The sequence below is a fragment of the Muscardinus avellanarius genome (assembly GCF_963383645.1).
Source record: "Muscardinus avellanarius genome assembly, chromosome: 11".
NCBI classification, from domain to species: domain Eukaryota; kingdom Metazoa; phylum Chordata; class Mammalia; order Rodentia; family Gliridae; genus Muscardinus; species Muscardinus avellanarius.
Window position 1 is genome coordinate 27218909 of NC_137797.1, and position 19740 is coordinate 27238648.

General features: G+C 39.9%; 1 protein-coding gene across 8 annotated transcripts in view; it reads right to left on the minus strand.

Moving 5' to 3' along the window:
* The window catches only part of VEZT (vezatin, adherens junctions transmembrane protein), a gene marked incomplete at both ends in the record, with an annotated part of 87665 nt that overhangs the window by 8962 nt on the left and 58963 nt on the right, over positions 1-19740 (minus strand). For 4 of the 8 annotated variants that reach the window (XM_080705792.1, XM_080705791.1, XM_080705790.1 and 1 more), the window contains 4 exons: positions 3323-3516; positions 7336-7667; positions 11463-11610; positions 18214-18351. In XM_080705792.1, coding sequence (XP_080561918.1) covers positions 3323-3516; positions 7336-7667; positions 11463-11610; positions 18214-18351 — 812 coding nt within the window. Of the gene's footprint in view, positions 1-3322; positions 3517-7335; positions 7668-11462; positions 11611-18213; positions 18364-19740 lie in introns of all 8 variants that reach the window. The other 4 variants (XM_080705788.1, XM_080705789.1, XM_080705787.1 and 1 more) reach the window with 2 other exon arrangements.

Consider the following 19740-nt stretch of genomic DNA (forward strand, 5'->3'; position numbering starts at 1 on the left):
CATGTACGGTACAGTGTGCTTTCAGTCAGGCTTCGTTCACTTAGCAGAGCGCATAGAGAATCATTCATTCTACGGCATGCGGCCCCCTCAGTGATCTCCACTGGATAAATCCATGTCACAGTTTATCCACCGGCTAAAGGAAACATGCCTTGTAGATTGTAGTGATTATGAGCAAAGCTGCTATAAATATGCATGTATGGTTTTTATGTGAACACTAAGTTTTATTTATTCATTTAGTGGTGTTAGGGATCAAACCCAGGGCCTGGGGCTCACCAGGCAGGCACTCCACCTGAGCTACGCATCTAGCCTATGGAAATGAAAGCCTTTTTTTGGGGAACAGGGTTTCATTATACTACCCAGGTTGTCTCAAACTCGTGAGCTCAAGGGACCCTCCAGCTCCAGTCCTCCAAGCAGGTGTGCTATTATGTGCAACAGCAGCCTGGCTGAACGTGAAATTCCGAGAGTTCTTAGCTAAGCACCTGGGTATGACACTAAGTCATATGGGGTATGTATTAATTGTGAAACATTTTCATGAGGAAGGCATATTTACATAACATCAAAGCCTTTCTTCAAAAAATATATTTGTTATAAAAGACTTTAAGGAAAGGCTAAAGGAGGATAAAGAACGTGACAACTAAGTGATTTGGATCTGGACACATTAAAACACTATTAAGCCAGGTATGGTGGTACAAACCTATAATCCTAGTACATGGGAGGCTAAGACAGGGGGATCACAAGTTCAAGGCCAGCCTTGGCAACTGAGTAAGACTGTTTCAAAAAAAAATAAATAAATAGGGCTGCGGGTCTAGCTTGGGGGTAGAATGTCCCTGGTCTCAAGTCCCAGCACCAAATAAATAAATAAATAAATAATACTCTTGAGACAATCAGTAATATTTATTTATTTATTTATTTATTTATTTATTTATTTATTCTTGCGGGTCTGAGGATGGAACCCAGGAGCATTCAACCTCTGAGCTACATCCCCTGCCCTATTTTTTATTATTTTTAATTTGAAACAGGGTCTCACTAAGTTGCGGAGGGCCTCACTAAGTAGCTGAGGCTGTTTGCGAACCGCGATCCTCTGGTCTCAGCTTCCCAAATTCTGGTTTTATAAGTGTGCACCACCACGCCAGGCTAATCAGTAACATTTAAATGAATTCTGTGAATTAAATGGCAATATTATATCAGTTTCATTCCCTGATTTTGATGGTATATTGTGGTATGTTGGAGAATGCCCATGTTTTCCAAAATTGCAAAAAGAAATTTTTTTTTTTTTTTTTTTTTTTTTGGTACTGGGATTCCCGGTAGCCCTTCTACCTCTGGGCTACACTCCCAGACCTATTTTTACATTTTTTAAATTTTTATTTGGAAACAGGGTCTCCTAAGCCAGCGCGCACGGCTGGCTTCGGACCTGCGTGATCCTCCTGTCTCTGCCTCCCAAGCGCGGGGATTACAAGCATGCACCACGGGGATTACAAGCATATACCACCACGCCTGGCGCAAAAAGAAATATTTAAGCCAGATGTGACGACGCACACCTATAATCAGTACTTGGGAGGTTGAGACAGGAGGATCACAGGCTCAAGGCCAGATTCAGAAACTTATTGAGATTCTCAGCAAGACCCTGATTGAAAATAAAAAATAAAGCCGGTGTGGTGTGGCACATATTTGTAATCCCAATACTTGGGAGGCTGAGACAGGAGGATAACAGGTTCGTGGCCAGCCTCAGCAACTTAGTGAGATTTATTTATTTATTTATTTATTTTTATGGTACTGGGGACTGAACTCAGAAACATTCTACCCCTGAGCTATACTCTTAGCCCTACTTTTTATTTTTATTTTGAATCAGAGTTTCTCTAGGTTGATAAGAGTCTTACTACTTGCTGAGACTATTCTGCTATGCTCTTGTCTCAGCCTCTCAAGTACTACTATTACAAGTGTGTGCCACAATGCCCCACTCTGTTTTAAAATGAAAGAAAAAAATAGGGCTAAGGGTCTAGCTCAGAGGTAGAATGCTCCTCAGTTCCATCCTCAGTAACACACACACACACACACACACACACACACACACACACACACACTAAATAAATAAATAAACAAATAAATACAAATAAAAAAAGGGCTTGGGGGTGTAACTTGTGTATGGGTTCAATCCTAGTACAAAAAGAAAAGAAGGAAAAAGAAACATTTCGGGATAATGGGACTCTATATCTGTACCTCTTAAACTGTGTAGAGTAATACCAACTCTAAAGGGTTGTGCTCTAACGGCCGAGGGTGGTGGTGCATGCTTATATTCCTAGTACTTTGGAGGTTGAGACAGGAGGATTGCAAGTTCAAGATCAGCCTCAGCAACTTAGCAAGACTCTTAGCAACCTAGTGAGACCTTGTTTCCGAACAGAAAATAAAGAATAAAGAATAAAAAATTGGGCTGTGGAGGTAGAATTCCCCTGGGTTCCATCCCCAGTGCTAAGAAAAAAAAAAAAAAAAAAGTACTCAAAAGTTCTAGACTTCATATAAAAATGTTAATTGCAGATATTAAAATTCCTTAGCAGAACCAGGCATGGTGCACACACTTGTAATCTCAGCATTTGAGAGGCAGAGACAGGAGGATCACAGTTCATGAACAGCCTCAGCTACTTAGTGAGGCCCTGTTTCAAAGTAAAGAATAAATAATAGGGCTGGGGGTGTAGCTCAGAGGTAGAATGCGCCTGAGTTCCATCCCCAATACTGTAAGAAGAAAAAAAAAAAAAAAAAAGAAAAAGAAGCAGATTATTTGGAGAAAAAAATTCACCACTTTTATGTGAGATATAAAGGAAACCTATGGGTAATATATAAGTAATTATCATGTTAATATTTTCTTTGAAAAAATTTTATAAAAATTTATTCAGTTTGTTTTATTTTGGTACTAGGGATTGAACCCTGGGGCATTCTACCTCTAAGATATGCCCAGCCCTTTTGTTTTTTTATTTTGAAACAGGGTCTTGCTAAGTTGCTGAGCTAGCTTTAAACCTACAATCATCCTGTCTAAGCCTCCTAAGGACTAGCATTACAGTTGAGCACCATTACGTTCTGCTTCCTTTCAGTGTTGTTAAACGGAGATATGAGCCACTGAAGATTCAAATCACATTAATTTTTCATACTAAAAGCAAGAACCAAAACTTTTAATTCAGTGTCAATTTTTACATAAACATTTTTTTAGTAAACTAAGAAATTTTGTGAAGCCAGGTTCATCACATAGACAAGAAATCTACCGAATAAAATCCTACCAGAGTAGAATGAACATATTTGATAAAAATATGCCAAGGAAATCTTGCACAAATACCTTTTTTATCTGAATTTCTTCGAACCAGTTTGTCCACCTGAGAAATGGCCTCTTCCCAGCAATTGTTGCTGGCTTGAACATGGGGCTCAATCAACTTTAATTTCTGTTCTAAGATTTGATAAGCCTCTGACACCAGTTCTTGTGTTTCTTTAGTACAAACAAGCTTTTCGAGTTCATCTTCAAGAATTATTACCCTGAATAACAGAGAAAAACAGAAACAGATTTCTAAAATATGAAATAAAAAATGTATCATTTACAAGGCTTATTTTAAAGGATTAAGCTCATGAGATGTTCAGAAGATGAGTGGTGGCGATGGTTCAAAATAGTGTGGATCTACTTGAGGCCACTGAACTATAGGGTTTAACATAGATAAATGGTGCTGGGATCTGGCTCCAGCCCAGGGGGAGGCGGCGACTTACACAGAGTATCGTGTAGAGCAGGGCCTGGTGGCTCGCGCCTATATTTCCAGTACTTAAGAGGCTGAGACAAGAGAATCGCAGGTTTGAGTCCAGCCTCAACAACCTAGAGAGAGTCTCAATAACCTAACAAGACCCTGCTTCAAAATGAAAAATTAAGCCGGGCATGGTGGCGCCGCTTGTAATCCCGGCATTTGGGAGGCTGAGACTGGAGGATCACGGTTCGCGGACAGCCTCAGCTACTTAGTGAGGCCCTCTGCAACTTAGTGAGACCCTGTTTCAAAAAATAAAGAATAAAAAAATAGGGCAGGGGGTGTAGCTCAGAGGTCAAATGCCCCTGGGTTCCATCCCTAACCCGAAAAAAAATGTTTTTAAATGTGCTTGGGAGTGTAGCTTGGAGGTAGAATGCCCTTGGGTTCAATCCACAGTCCCACGTATATACACACACAAATAGTATTATGTATTTATTAAAAAAGACTTTTTATATCCATATTAGGCATTTTATAAGCTAAAAGAATGATTAAACCCATTTTCTAATTATAAGAAATTAATAATTAAATAAGAAAAGGTATACAAATATAAAAATAAAGTATATCATAAAAAGTTAAAATATTTTATTTCTACTTTAAGATAAAGCATTAATTCTAGCGAACTAAAGAAGCCAGAGATGGTGGCATATACCTATAATCCCAGTTCCCGGGAGGCTGAGATAGGAGGATCACAGGTTTGAGGACAGCCTCAGCAGCAACTCAGTGAGGACGTTAGTCACTTACTGAGACTCAAGGACTGAGGCTCAGAGGTAGAATACCGAGAGAGAGAGAGAGAGAGAGAGAGAGAGAGAGAGAGAGAGAGAGAGAGAGAGAGAGGAGAGAGCACGTTAGCTAAAGAAGCTTGCCCAGACTCTCAAAACTGGTAAGGCTGAGTTGAATCCAGACCCCAAATGATAATACCACAAAATGAGGCAGAAAAAAAGGAAAATTACAACCAGCTATAGGTTTAGTCTATGGGTTTAACCTATTCTTTCAGCTTATAAAATGCCTTAATATGTATGCTACAAACGGGGAACAGGTAAGGGAGAGATACTTTTAAGGCAGCATTGGAATATGGATAAAATTTGTGCCTGTACAAAAAGTGAGGAAGGTCATTCCATGGGGAAAGGTGTGTAAAACAGTGTGGCAAGACCGAAGGAAAGGAGTAAGAAATAAAGGTAGACAGACTGTAGTCTGCTTTTGGCAGCCCTTTTTATAGGATGCTTTTACAGACTTTAGTATAAGCTACTATACTTGGGGCCCAGGGAAGTTTCCCAGCTAAGGCAGAAGGAAATGCATGCTTCGATATCCTTAACCCGGCTGTGCGTGCTGGGAGGCGGGTGAGTGGGTGCGGCTGCTCCAGCACAGGCAAGGGCAGCGCGGCCCTGCGGGGAGGCAGACGTGGGAACGGCCAAGGGGAGAAGGGGCAGAGGAGTGAACCACAAAAAGAAGCGTTCAAAATATCAAACAATAATTTTTTTTTTAGATAATACCTTTGAAAGTGGTGTGTAGCCACACTATAGAATAAATCATAATAATTTATGAGTGGTGTACTTTGTAGTGAAAAAACTTAGAAAAGTGACATATAGTCGCTTTAATAGGATATTCCATTTTAAAATAGGGCACATACTTCCCAGGCATCATCCACAGTTCCTGCCTGAGGCACAAAGCTGTTCTTATTTATATTCATTTCCGCCTAGCATAGCACTCTTCCTCCCCTAAGACGGATGTCTTGGGGACATCTTTAAGTTATCTTTCTCAACTCTAATGCATTTTAATGTACCCAGTAAGGCCAGGTGTGGTGGTGGGTGCTTGTAACCCTAGTACTTGGGAGGCTGAGACTGGAGGATCACCCAGGTTCAAAACCAGCCTCAGCTACTTAGTGAGGCTCTCGGCAACTTAGTGAGACCCTGTTTCCAAATAAAATATAAAATAGGTCTGGGAGTATAGCTCAGAGGTAGAAAGCCCCTGGGATCCATCCCTAGTGCCATAAAACACACACACACACACACACACACACACACACACACACACTCACACACAGAGTATATTTCTGATTTTATTTAATTCTTTGGAGATTCTAGCTTTGCTTAGTACAGGATTTGCACTGAAATCCCATTTTCCTCTGATGATGATCCAACCTTTGCCACCCACTCATGTAGAGTTGGCCTTATCTTCCACATTGCTTGCGAGAATTGGGTCCTCATTCACCTGCTGCCTTGGCCATAGATCACTGGAATATCCAACCAGTAGCTTCTTCATTTTTCCTGTGCCCTAATTTTAATGTGAGTCTTCTATCCACCAACCCCAGACCCTGGGCTGACGAGCAAACTCAGCTTCTCAAAATGCTTTTCTGACCTTAACTTTCTATCCTTGTACATCTTAGCTTCCCTCGTTCTACTTATCATAGACTTTTGATTTTATAAATATGTCAAGTCCTTTTGACCCCCTTTTTCATCTTAAAAAAATTAAGTACTGCTTTTCTCCTTCTACTTCTTGCCTCGTATTCTGGGTCAGACATCAAGGATAGTCTTATCAGCTCAGAAAATTCCTGTGACTTACCTGATTACCGGCGTAAAAACGCAATCATTTAACAGTTAGAGAAAATTTTCACTGGGAGTGATTATACTCAGATATTATATACTGGCTTCTGTAATGTAACGGTTTTTTCATTTACCTCATAGATTTTATATGCTTTGACTCAATAAATATAAAAATTTCCGTGTAGAAATAGATGAAAATCATTTTTTGTTGTTGTTTGGTACTGAGGACTGAGGCAGTCTCATGCACACTAGGAAAGTGTTCTACTGCTGAACTACATCCAACCCTTTAAAATTTTTTTCTGAGACAGTGTCTCTCTAAATTGCCTAAGTAGGCCTCAAACTTGCAATCCTCCTGCCTCAGCCTCCCGAGAAGCTAGGGTTACAGGTATGTGCCACCATGCCCAGCTGAAAATAGTATTTTCAGTTGATAAAGGTACAGCAAAGAAAGACATAAAAATTTGGAAATTATGGTACCAACAAAATTATGCAAAGTAGATCGACAAATATAAAGTATGAACCCTCTCTTTTACTGTTCAACTGAGGCCAAAAAGCTTGTCCTGTGCTACTGAACAATTTCCAAATCTATTATAATTTATTTGGAGAAAGAGCAACTTATAACTCTTCAGCTCTATACAGACGCCGCTTGTACCGGTCAGTGCTGGCAGGTACTTCCCTCAGACTGCAGGGTTCAGTTTAAAGCCCTACCTTAAGAGAGTTAAAAGAAGTTCACTCTTCATAACCTTCTCCATTTCAGCTCTCAAAGACAATGAACATCTGCTTTTGTCCTATCTTTCTAGGTTTTCTGTTGAAATCAGGAAAAGTAAACACTATAAACGACTCTCCAAAAGTGTGGTACTTACAGAGCATTGTTTCTCTGCTTCCTTCATAGTTATAAACCATCCCTTATGCTGCATGGCTTACTTTTGTTTCTTGTTTCTAATTAGAACATAGGCCAATCACCGCAATGGCTCATGAATGGAGTTTGCTTATCAAGGGACATTTCCTTCTATGGCTTCTCAACTTACTCATTCAATAACGCTTTCAGATGGAGCTGCAAGCTGCGCACTGCAGTGTGAACGTTATTTAGTTCTCTTGACTTCTGCTGAGTTTTGGATAAACGCTGGGGTACTGATTGGTGCTGAGTTTCAAAATACCGATAGAACTCATAGCTGCGCTTAAGCTCTTCCAGACAGGCAGCATGAGCATGAGGTAGACCTTGAATTACATCAGAGAGAATACGGTGAGGCAAAAGTGCTGGAGTGAGCACTGGCCCTGGAGGTGAGTTGGCTGTAGAGAGTAACAGGGCTAGCCGCCGGAAGAACTCCGAACTCTGCGCCACCCAGAGTTGGAACAAAACCTAGAAGTGGGGAAAAAAAAAAAAAAAAGACTGATCAATAAAAAAATTAGTATACATCCAAAACAAACTACAAATTTATCTTAACTTCTGAAGGTTTAAAGTTTTCACTATAACCTAAATAATGAAGATAGCTGAACTTGAACTAACTGCAAAATTAGCCAAGAATATTATACTAATGGTCATGGCACGTGGGAACCTGTGATCCCAGCACAGCACGTAACATATGTGGCCTAGTCCAGGTCTATCCTTCGTGACAAGTACTGATGGAATGGGATACATTTATTAGAAGGGAGTCTCCCTTCATCAAAGACTATAAATTTTGTTCATAGATAAAATAGTAGGAATGACATATATATAAGCTCAAAGAAATGAGTCACTAATGGATCAAGACTTGGGTTCAAAATCCTGGCCTAGGAATTAATTATATTAACACAAAAATCATTTCAAGAATGATCATACCCCAGGAATGTCTGACATGAGAAACTGGAAAACATTATTATTATTATTATTATTAATTTTGTACTTGGGATTTAGCCCAGGGACATTCTACCTCTCAGTTATACACCTCAGCTATAAATGGCTGATACAGCATCTCACTAAGTACTGAGGCTGGCTTCCCAACTACTGGGATTACAAGCATGTATCAAGCACAGCCAGCTGAAAACCTTTTTTTTTTTTTTTTTTTTTGGTGGGTCTGGAGGTGGAACCCAGGGGCATTCGACCTCCGAGCTACACCCCCTGTCCTATTTTTTTTTTTTTTTTATTCTTTATTTTGAAACCGGGTCTCACTGAGTTGAGGAGGGCCGAAAACCTATTCTTGAGAGCTACGGCTTGAATGCAGGCAGTGAAGGATTTCTCCAGACGTAGTCCTATTCATGATGAGGACATTATCCCCAATGCAGTCACATGAAGGAACAAACTAGTGTGAGTTAGAAGTAGCCAAGAACAAAAAGAGGATTGAACTACTTTGGATTATTTAGATTCTAATTATTCACAACCATAAACATAGATATTATCCAGATCATTTAATTAAATGAATTTTTAAATTAAACAAACAAGAAATTAAGATATTTTCATGTAAATCTATCTTACCATTAACTTTTTTTTTTTTTTTCTGTTTTAAACTGGTACAAGGCCAAGTTGAGAGGAGTTATAAGAAGGAGCATGCTCAGATTTGGGGCCATTTATTTATGGTGGGTTTGAATGAGAGTAGAAATAAGTGAAGGCAATTTTCAAGTAACAGGAAAGGAGGAAAAATAACCAGGAAATCAGAAAAAAAAAATTGAGAAGTGAGGGGCTGGAGATCGAACTCCTTGAGCTATATACTAGCTCCAGAAACAGAAAATTTATATAGGTTAAAAAGCTTAAAGAGCCGGGCATGGTGGCACACTCTTGTAAACCCAGCATTTGGGAGGCCTTTGCAACTCAGTGAGATTTTGTTTCAAAATAAAGAATAAAAAACAGGGCTGGGGTGTAGCTCGGAAGTAGAATGCCCCTGCGTTCCATCCCCATATGAAAAAATATAAAAAGGCAGAAAGGAAGGAAGGAAGGAAGGAAGGAAGGAAGGAAGAAAGAAAGAAAGAAAGAAAGAGAGATAAAGAAAAAAAGAAAAAAGATATACAAGTTGATATCCTCTCACAATAAACTAGATCTTGGTAATTGCTGCCAACTACACTTGCACTAATTTTCCTAGTACCCTGGGAAGTTTTAAAGACTATAAAGAAATATCTGAATAGATCTTACTAAATACTAAAAGGAGTTTAAGACATTTGGAGTGACATCTTAAAAATATTCACTGTGTGCAGGCATGGTGGCACATGCTTGTAATCCCAATACTTGGGAGGCAGAGACAGGATGATCACAGATTCTAAGCCAGCCTCAGCAGTTTAGTAAGGCTATTGGTAACTTAGGGAGACCCTGTTTCCAAATAAAATATAAAAATTGGCCTGGAGGTATAGCTCGAAGGTAGAAGGCCCCTGAGTTCCATCCCTAGTACCACACACACACACAAAAAAAAATTTAAATTTAAAAAATATTCTCTGCACCAGGGGTGGTGGTTTATGCTTGTAATCCCAGCATTCGGAAGGCTGAGACAGGAGGATCGCAGTTCATGAACAGCCTCAGCTACTTAGTGAGGCCCTTTGCAACTCAGTGAGACTCTGTTTTAAAATAAAGAATAAAAAAATAGGGCTGGAGTGCAGCTCAGAAGTAGAAGGCTTCTGGGTTCCATCTCCAGTACCTCAAAAAAAAAAAAAAAAATCACTGAATCTTACTGCACACACAGTTTTTATAACTTGCTTTGATTTATGTTTTCCCATGTTATTCAATATTTTTCTCATGATAATACCTAAGCAGTTCATTAAATGTGTTTACCAGAAATTTTTATGAATTCCATATTATTGAACTTATAATTTGTTTTCAATATTTGCTGTTATGGCAATATTACGAACATATGTTGATTATTACTAAGATTACCCTTAATTATTACTAAGATTAAATATTTATCATATTATCTCTATTTGTATTTCTGCTTTGTTTACAGCTAGTTCATATACCTAACCTATTTTCTACATGTTTTATTTTTTGTCTTTCTGTTTTTGTAGCGCTGGGAATCATCCCCAGGGCCTCATGCATTCCAGGCAAGTGATCTACCAGTTAAACCCCAGTCCTGTAAGTTTTACACACTTTAGTATTCTTTTTTTTTGGTGTGTGTGTGTGTGTGTGTGTGTGTGTGTGTGTGTGTGTGTGTTACTGGGGAAGAAACCCAGGGGCATTCTACCTCCGAGTTACACCCCCTACCCTATTTTTTTATTCTTTTTATTTTATTTTATTTATTTTTTGCGGATCTGGGGATGGAACCCAGGGGCATTCGACCTCCAAGCTATACCCCCTACCCTATATTTTATTCTTTACTTTGAAACAGGGTCTCACTAAATTGCAGAGAGCCTCACTAAGTAGCTAAGACTGTCCCCAAACTGTGATCCTCCATTCTCAGCCTTCCGAAGGCTGGGATTACAAGAGTGCCCCACCACACCTGGCTTCTTTTTTATTTTTTAAAATGGTTCTAAGTTGCAGAGGGCCTCACCTCATTAAGTAGCTGAGGCTGTCCTTGAATGGTAATTCTCCTGTCTCAGCCTCCCAAGTACTAAGATTACAGGTGTGCAGCACCACGTCTGGCTTATTCCTTATTTTTGAAACAGGGTCTCACTAAGTAGATGAAGCTATCCGCAAACCGCAATCCTCTTTGCTCAGCCTCCCAAGTACTGGGATTACAACCTGTGCCACCATGCCCAGCTCACTAAGGTATTTCTTTCTTCTTTTTTTTTTTTTTTGTGGTACTGGGGATGGAAGCCAGGGGCATTCAACCTCCAAGCTACACCTCCAGACCTATCTTTTATTCTTTTTATCTTCCAAAACAGGGTCTCACTGAGTTGCGAAGGACCTCGCTAAGTAGCTGAGGCTGTCTGCGAACCGCATTCCTCTGGTCTCAGACTCTCGAATGCTGGGATTACCAGCCCAAGCCACCACCCCCGGCTTCACGAAGGCTTTTTTTTTTTCTTTTCTTTTTTTTGCGGTAGTGGGGATGGAACTCAGGAGAACCTTGATGCTCCTGTCTCAGCCTCCCAAATACTGGGATTACAAGTGTGCACCACCACGCCCCGCTTCACTAAGGCATTTCTGACAATGGTATCCAGCAGTGAAACCGAACGGGCACAGCATTTATGTTCAGAAAGCACAGGCACAAGCAAAGTACATCCACCTCATCTTCTCTCCGTCCTTGCCAGGGGGGATTACCTTCAAGGCAGGCAGGCTGAAGCCATCTGTAAGGTTATGAGCTTCCTCTTCTGAGATCTGCTCTTCACTAAGTCCAAGGCCCAGCTCCTTAAAAGGCACCACACAGATGTAATTGGTAACATTGTCACTCTCAGAGTTCAGGGGGTAGGTTAAATTAGGTTAAGGCAATCAACAAAACCTTTTAAATCAGAGTATAAAAGGTATAATCTAATTGCCTAAAATTCCATTTACTCATCATTATTTTGAACTTTTTTGTTTTTTTGTGGCGGTACTGGGGTTCCTGGAAACCCTTCTACCTCTGGGCTACACTCCCAGACCTATTTTATATTTTTAATTTGGAAACAGGGTCTCTTAAGCCAGCGCGGCTGGCTTCCAACCTGTGCCATCCTCCTGTCTCCACCTTCCAAGTGCGGGGATTACAAACATGTGCCACCGCGCCCGATTTATTTTGAACTTTTGATGGAGAGTTTTTATCAGATTCTAAGCAGAAATGAATTGTAAGATCTAAAATATTAACATAACACTCATATAGGATACTTGTGAAAGAAATTTCTTACATATAAAAAATAAAAATTTCAACGCTTTAAAAATGCTAAAATAATTTAGTGACTTTTGGCACCTGCCCTTTGAAGCTGTGATGGCTCCTTCGCTGTGTCACGGCTCAGGCTCAGGCTCACTATGCTATATTAGCGCGTCTCTTCTGTGTGCATACTGCACAGTATCACTAACTAGACATGAAGAGACTACTGATGTAAGCAGCATGTAGCCTCTTCTGGGTTGTTTGATACAGACTATTGTTATGTGTCCTCTGTCCTCTTCCTCATGGACATCTATCAGTACCACTCAAAAATTATTTGTCCCCTTTGTTTTTGTAGAGAATTATATCCACACAATTTTAGATACTGAACCATCCTTGCATTTTTAGCATTTGCTTATTTGGCCATATTATGATAATCTTTTGATTCAGTGCCAGATTCAATTTATAAATGTTCTCTTAAGTATCTTGTATCACTGTGAGAAAGGTTGATACTCTTTATTCTTTGGATACTGAGATTAAAGTTTTTCATAAATGATGTATGTGTGAGGGTTTCTAACATTTTCTATGGGCTGGAACTTCTTTTAACTATAAAATTATGTGTGAAAAAAATTATGTGGAACTGGCACTTAAATATTCTTTATTCAGTTAGTTTTTTTTAATAGATACATCCACAGGACTCAAAATTCACAAGTTAAGGGACACAGTAAACAATTGCTTTTGACCTCTATTATTGTGTGTGTGTGTGTGTGTGTGTGTGTGTGTGTGTGTGTGTGGCACTGGGAATTGAACCCAGGGACATTCTACCTCTGAGCTATCCTCCAGCCCTATTTTTTTATTCTTTATTTTGAAACAGGGTCTCACTAAGTTGCAGAGGGCCTAAGTAGCTAAAGCTGTCCATAAACTTGCAATCTTCCTGTCTCAGCCTCCCAAATGCTGGGATTACAAGTGTGTGCCACGAGGCTCGGTTTTGCCACCTCTGTTCTTAGCCACTTAATTCCCCTATCCAAAGGCAAAGACAGTCTCTATTACCATATCTTTTGCATCTTTCCAGATATCATAAAAGTAAGTGTAGAACTCTAGATGAAAAAGGAAATCCTATAGAGGAGCAAACAAGACAACCTCAATGCGGGGATGGGAGGGAGGAAGAAGGAAATTCTCTAAAACACACAATGTACTTAAACATATTGAAGTCAAACACTAAGCCAAGCATGGGAAGGAGGGATGGGGAGGGAATGGGGTGGGAATTGGGTAGGGGCTAATCGGTGATGTGTACATGTATGTCCACACAATTTTTTTTTACCCCAATATGATGTATGAATATAATGCACCAATAAAAAATTAAAAAAAATAAATAAAAGTAAGTGTAAACTGGGCGTAGTGACACACGCTTGTAATCCCAGCATTTGGGAGGCTTAGACAGGAGTATCATGGTTCATGGACAGCCTCAGCTACTTGGTGAGGCCCTTTGTAACTCAGTGAGACCCTGTTTCAAAATAAAGAATAAAAAATAGGGTTAGTGGTGTAGCTCAGAGGTAGAATGCCCCTGGGTTCCATCCCCAGACCCGCAAAAAAATAAGTAAATAAAAATAAAAGTCTATGTGTAAATATGTGCAGAGGTATGCAATGACAAAAGGTATACACACAGGGACATAAAAACGTACACACTAATTTATCCTCGCTTATTTACATAGTCCTTTTTATGCACAAATGAAATGGTACTATAAATAGTGTGTGTGTGTGTGTGTGTGTGTGTGTGTGTGTGTGTGTGTGTGTGTGTTACTGGAATTAAACCCAGAAGCATTCTACCTGAGCTATACCCCCAGCTCTTTTTTAATTTTAATTTTTTGTTTTGAAACAGGTCTTGCTGGGTTGGTGAGAAGGTCTCACTAAGTTGCTGAGGCTGGCCTCAAGTCTACAATTTTTCTGTTTCACTTCCCAAGTACTGAGAATATAGGCATGTGCCATCCAGCTCACTTTGTTATTTTTTCCCCACTTAATGTAACTTGGAGGCCATTCCACAGTAGTTGCATTAAGAATCTTATCATTGTTTAAGTAGTTACAAATTTTCCATTGTTTCTATATAACCAGGTATTCCTTTTTAAAATAAATGTGTGTGTGTGTGTGTGTGTGTGTGTGTGTGTGTGTGTGTGTGTGTGTGTGACTAGGGATGGAACCTAGAGGCTTTCTCCTCCGGGGTACACTCCCTGACCTAATTTTTATTTTATTTGAAAACAGGGTCTAGGCCGGGCGTGGTGCCGCACGCTTGTAATCCCTGCGCTTGGGAGGCTGAGACAGGAGGATCGCACAGGTTCGAAGCCAGCCTCAGCTACTTAGTGAGGCTCTCAGTAACTTAGTGAGACCCTGTTTCCAAATAAAGTATAAAATAGGCCTGGGAGTACAGCCTGGAAGTAGAAAGCCTCTGGGTTCCACCCCCAGTACCACCAAAACAAAAACAAAAACAAAAACAAAAAAACAGGGTCTCACTGTGTTACTGAGAGCCTCACTAAGTAGTTGAGGCTGGCTTTGAACCTGTGCGATCCTCCTGTTTTAGCCTCCCACGTACTTGAATTATAAGCATGTGCCACCACTCCCAGCTTTAAAATGAAATATTTTATTTTATTTCATTTTATTTTATTTTTGATGGTACTGGGGTTCCTGGAAACCCTTCTACCTCTGGGCTACACTCCCAGACCCATTTTTGTATTTTTATTTGGAAACAGGGTCTCTTAAGCCAGCGAGGCTGGCTTCGAACCTGCGCAACACTCCTGTCTCTGCCTCCCAAGTGCGGGGATTACAAGCGTGTGCCACCACGCCTGGCTAAAATGAAATATTTTATAATCATATGTTCAACCTCTTCAAGTTTTTAAACTCTTCTTAGGCCAGTTTTGGAGATTTGTAATTTTTTTTGAAGATTTAAAGAAGTTTATTAGAAAGATAGAAATATAGAAAATAGAAATACAGCCCCATGCCAAAATGACATGGCAGGGGGTGACTCAAAATGAATACACCCCGGAGATTTGTATTTTGACAAACCATTTTTCCCCTACATTTTCAAAGTGGCTGTAACACTGTTACATAAACTATCCCCTTATAATTATTTTAATGTCTTCCACATCTGTGTTTATGGCTGTATTCTCATGACTAATCCTGTACACATATATTTGTGTGTATACATATCTATAAATAAACAAATATATATGTATGTATGTGTATATATATATTTGTACACATATATTTGTGTGTATACATACCTATAAATAAATAAACAAATATATATGTATGTATGTATAAATTGTTATTTTTAGTTTTGAGACAGTGTCTCACTAAGTTGCCCAGGCTGGCCTCAGCTTGTGATCCTCTTGCCTCAGCTTCTTGAGTAGATGGGATTATATGCATGCACCAAACACCAAGCACACTAATCTTATATATTTCTGTTCACTTTGATTAATCTTATATGGGTTTACATATCTTCTTGGTCTTTGAGTTCATTTTAATTTCTTAAGATTTTGTTTTTGCTTTGCTTTTGTCTTTTAGCAGCACTAGGGTTAGAACTCAGGGCCTTGTGCATGCCAGGCAAGCACTCTACCACTAAGCCACAGCTCCACCCCTAATTTCTTAAGGTTTCTTGTATAGAAAATATGATCTGGCCCCTCCTATTTGTGCTCAAGTCATGATGGTCTTCTTTTTATACTTCAGTCATGTTAAACGCATTCCTGCCCCCACTGCTGTACCATTTGTATGGGACACTCCTTCCCGAACTCTTTCTTACCATTCAAATATCAGTCTCAGTGCCGGCTCCGCAGAGGCCTTCCCCTACTATCCAATCAAATCAGTGCCCATCAATCACTCTTTATCCTATACAACTATTGTTTCCTTTATAATAATTACAATATCTGAAAATCTTGTTCATTTTTTACTGATTATCTCCTTCATCAGACGGTAAGCTCTATAAGAACAGGATCATTTCTATTTTGCTCACTGCAAGGCCCCCAATATTTAGAAAAGTGCCTTGCACAGGGAACTCCACCTTGCCCCATCCTTCTGTAAACTATACCCTCTAGGAGGCAGGACCAAGTCTCTTCTATTTACCACTACATGTCTAATGACTAGCACATTGTTTGGCTCTAAATTTATACTTAATAAATACTATATGATAACCTACTTGAAGGTCATATGCCATTGTAAAATCTCTATTCTCTCCATATATTTTTGCTTCCTTCTACCTGGAATATACTCTGCTCATGATCAACTCCTATTCCTCTTTAAAAGGCAGCGCAGGTGTCATGTCCTTGAAAGCCTTCCAATCCCTTAGCCAAGTACACTGTCCCGCTCTGTCGGAAGGTACCTGAGTATTTATACTCTATCATGAATTCTGATTTTCTATTAGCCACACTCAAAAGTCTTTAAAAGTGGTAGTATGCACCAGGCGTGGTGGCGAACGCTTGTAGTCCCCACGCTTGGGAGGCAAGAGACAGGAGGATCGCGCAGGTTCGAAGCCAGCTGTGCTGGCTTAAGAGACCCTGTTTCCAAATAAAAAGTATAAAATAGGTTTGGGAGTGTAGCCCGGAGGTAGAAGGGTTTCCAGGAACCCCAATACCACACACACACACACACACACACACACACAAAAAGTGGTAGTACGTGCCAAGTGTGGTGTAATCCCAGTACTTGGAAGGCTGAGAGAGAAGAATCACAGGTTCAAAGACTGATTCAACAACATAATGAGACTCTCAGCAACCTAACAAGACCCTGGTTCTGAAACAAAACATAAAAAAGGGCTGAGGGTGTATCTGGGAGGTAGAATGCTCCTGAGTTCAATCCTTTGAAGCGCGCGCACACACACACACACACACACACACACACACACACACACACTAAAATAAATAAATAAAATTGGTAGTATGTGTTTTTACTCTGTCTTCTTAGCACCTAAAAAGACTCGACAGCAGGTAGGCGTTTAGGCAACAGGGAAATGAATGGGCAACTTTAGATAAGAATCAGAATGTTTTCTCTCCATGTTCAAAGAGGTAGAATAGGATTGTAAATTATATAAAGTTACATAAAAAGTTACGAGACAAGCCAGGTGTGATGGCACAGGCCTATAATTCCAGTACTTGGGAATTGGAGACAGGGGGATTGAAGGGTTGAGACCAGTCTCAGCAACCTAGAGAGATCCTACTTAAAAAAAAAAAAAATGTTGGGGTGTAGCTCAGAGGTAGAATGCCCCTGGGTTCCATCCCTAGTACCACAAAACAAACAACCCCCTCAACAGCTAAGTTATATGTCACAGTCAGGACTCAACTTTACCTATTGCTAGTTGTAATTTAACCTTTACTTTGTGTCCTCATGAGGTAGAGAAAGAAAAACCTAGCTAAGAGGGTTCATGTAAGGACATAATGATAGACTGTAAGGCATTCTCTAGACTTTAGGCGGTGTAATTATCAGTGCTACACTGCCCAGCATACTGAAGGCTCCAAGCTTTTTTGCCCTCCCTTCTCCCAGAATTTAAACTATCTATGAATCTTTCCTAAAACAAAGATCATAAACACCTTTATTTTCTGGCGAATAGAACTGACTTCCTAGTTTAGTAAGCCTAAGATCAGATTTACTGCCCTGTGGCCTTTGAGTGCTTCTTATATGCCAGGGACTTGTCTGAGGGCTTTAGGCGCCTTAACTCATAGGAATAAAAACACAGCGAGGAAGGTTATATCATTATCACCATTTTAAACATGAGAAGAGCAAAGCACAGAGAAGTTGAGAAACTTGCTTGAGGCCACCGAGGCAGTAACCAATATAGTCCAAAGTTGAGCTTGGGCAGACTGATGCTACAGTTCTGTTTCTTGGAAAGGGACGGATTTCCTGTTGCCAGTTTATTACTATGTCATGACGCAAATTTGCCATGTTCAGCCATTTTTTACAGTGTCCGACCTAAATCAGGCTCTTGACTTCATTCTTTGGAGCAGTAAAGGGAAGGGCTTCACAATTTCCCCCTGTTAAAAATGAGCCCCACAAGAGCAGAAGAACCTTCTTCCTGCCCGTAATTATCATTCCCCCTGGAGTGTATTTCCAGTTTTAAAATAGACGTGATGATGGAAATTAGCTTCCCAATAGGCACTTCTCAGTCTATAGTTAACTTTTCCAGGATGCAGCTATAATATCTACGTTCAGTATTTGGGAAGTATTGTTTATTCTCATGTATCTCAGAAAGGATATTTTTTCAGCATATACAGGGTCGCTAGCCTTGCTGCTTGAAAGTTGGCTCTTACGGTCCTGTAGACAGCTTTCCGAAGACCGATGAGATGCTGACTGCGATGCTGTCCGGCTTTATTAAATGAGCAAGCAGCACTGACCCTGTCAAGCAAACTTGAAAAGTAAAATGTGATACAACTGTACAGGTGTCCTAAAGTTTCTTGTTTCCAAAACCCACAATTCTATGAAAGTTAGAAAAAAATTCCTTTCTTGTAATTTTCATTAGAAAATGATTTTAAGTATCTCAACTCAGATGTCACAAATAGCTATTTCCCTAATCCATACATAGCCACAGAAAAAAGACAAGTTAAAAAAAAAATCTCAAAGAGTAACGGACTTCTCTGGTAGAGGGAAACAATGATTTTTCAGAGATATAACAGAAATATAAGGATATTTACGTAAAATTTGCATCTCATTTGCACAAAAATACCTGCTAAAATACAGTTTTCAAGACCCATATCCATAGAATATATGGACTTTAATTATCAACACATTCACATTTTTAATCTACATTTACATAGGTTCATTAACCATATATTTGATCACTTGTACAGAACAATCAAATGCTGTATAGAAATACATTCTGTACATTCAGAGAAGTAGGGCAAAGTTACTTACCCACCTGCTGCCACTGGCACTTACCTACTCAAAATGAGGTAGGGCACCCGGAAAGATAACAGGACCAGTGGCCAACAGGGGAATGCAAGTAGAAAGGTAGAGTAAGGGTTACTAGGTGGCAGGATAGCTACTCTCAAAACTGCTCAAGGGGGCACGGTCTCCTGGCACTTTCCTCAAGACTAATGGAAGGTACCTATGTGCAACAATGATATACAATGTGTTGTTTTATAACTGAAAGTACATGGGATTAAACATTACATTTACTAGATAATAGCTTTTTCACTTAACCAGTAGTTTCTTCAAATAGTAAACCAAAATTTCCTACACTATGACCATAAATCTGTGGGGTAAAAACAAACTCAAACCTTTAAAATGTTAAATCAAATTAAAATAATTGGGCAATGACTGGCAAGCTTATTTTTAAATAAGAGGATGCAGGCAACGAAGGGTTAAATTATTTGATGGAGAAGAAAAATCAAGGCAGAAACCAAATAGCACTCATGATTTCAATATAGAGCACTACTGCTTGGGGTTCATTTTACTAAATCAGTTTTACAAACTGAAAACATCCCCTTCCCTCCCTCCCTTCTGCCCTCCCTGCAGGGTGCTGGGGATTGAACCCTGGGGCATTCTACCACTGAGCCACATCCCCAGCTCCTTCTGCTTTAGAACAGTCTCACTAAGTTGCTGAGGCTGGCCTTGAACTTATGAGCCTCCTGTCTCCGCCTTCCAAGTATTGGGAATACAGGTCATGCATTATTCTTCATCATCTTTTCCCTCCACTGTCCAGCTGGATGGAGACAAATGAAGCATGGTTTCTTCCAATATTTGTTCTGCCTGCCTGCCGTGTGAATGTAAGTAAGCATCCTCTGG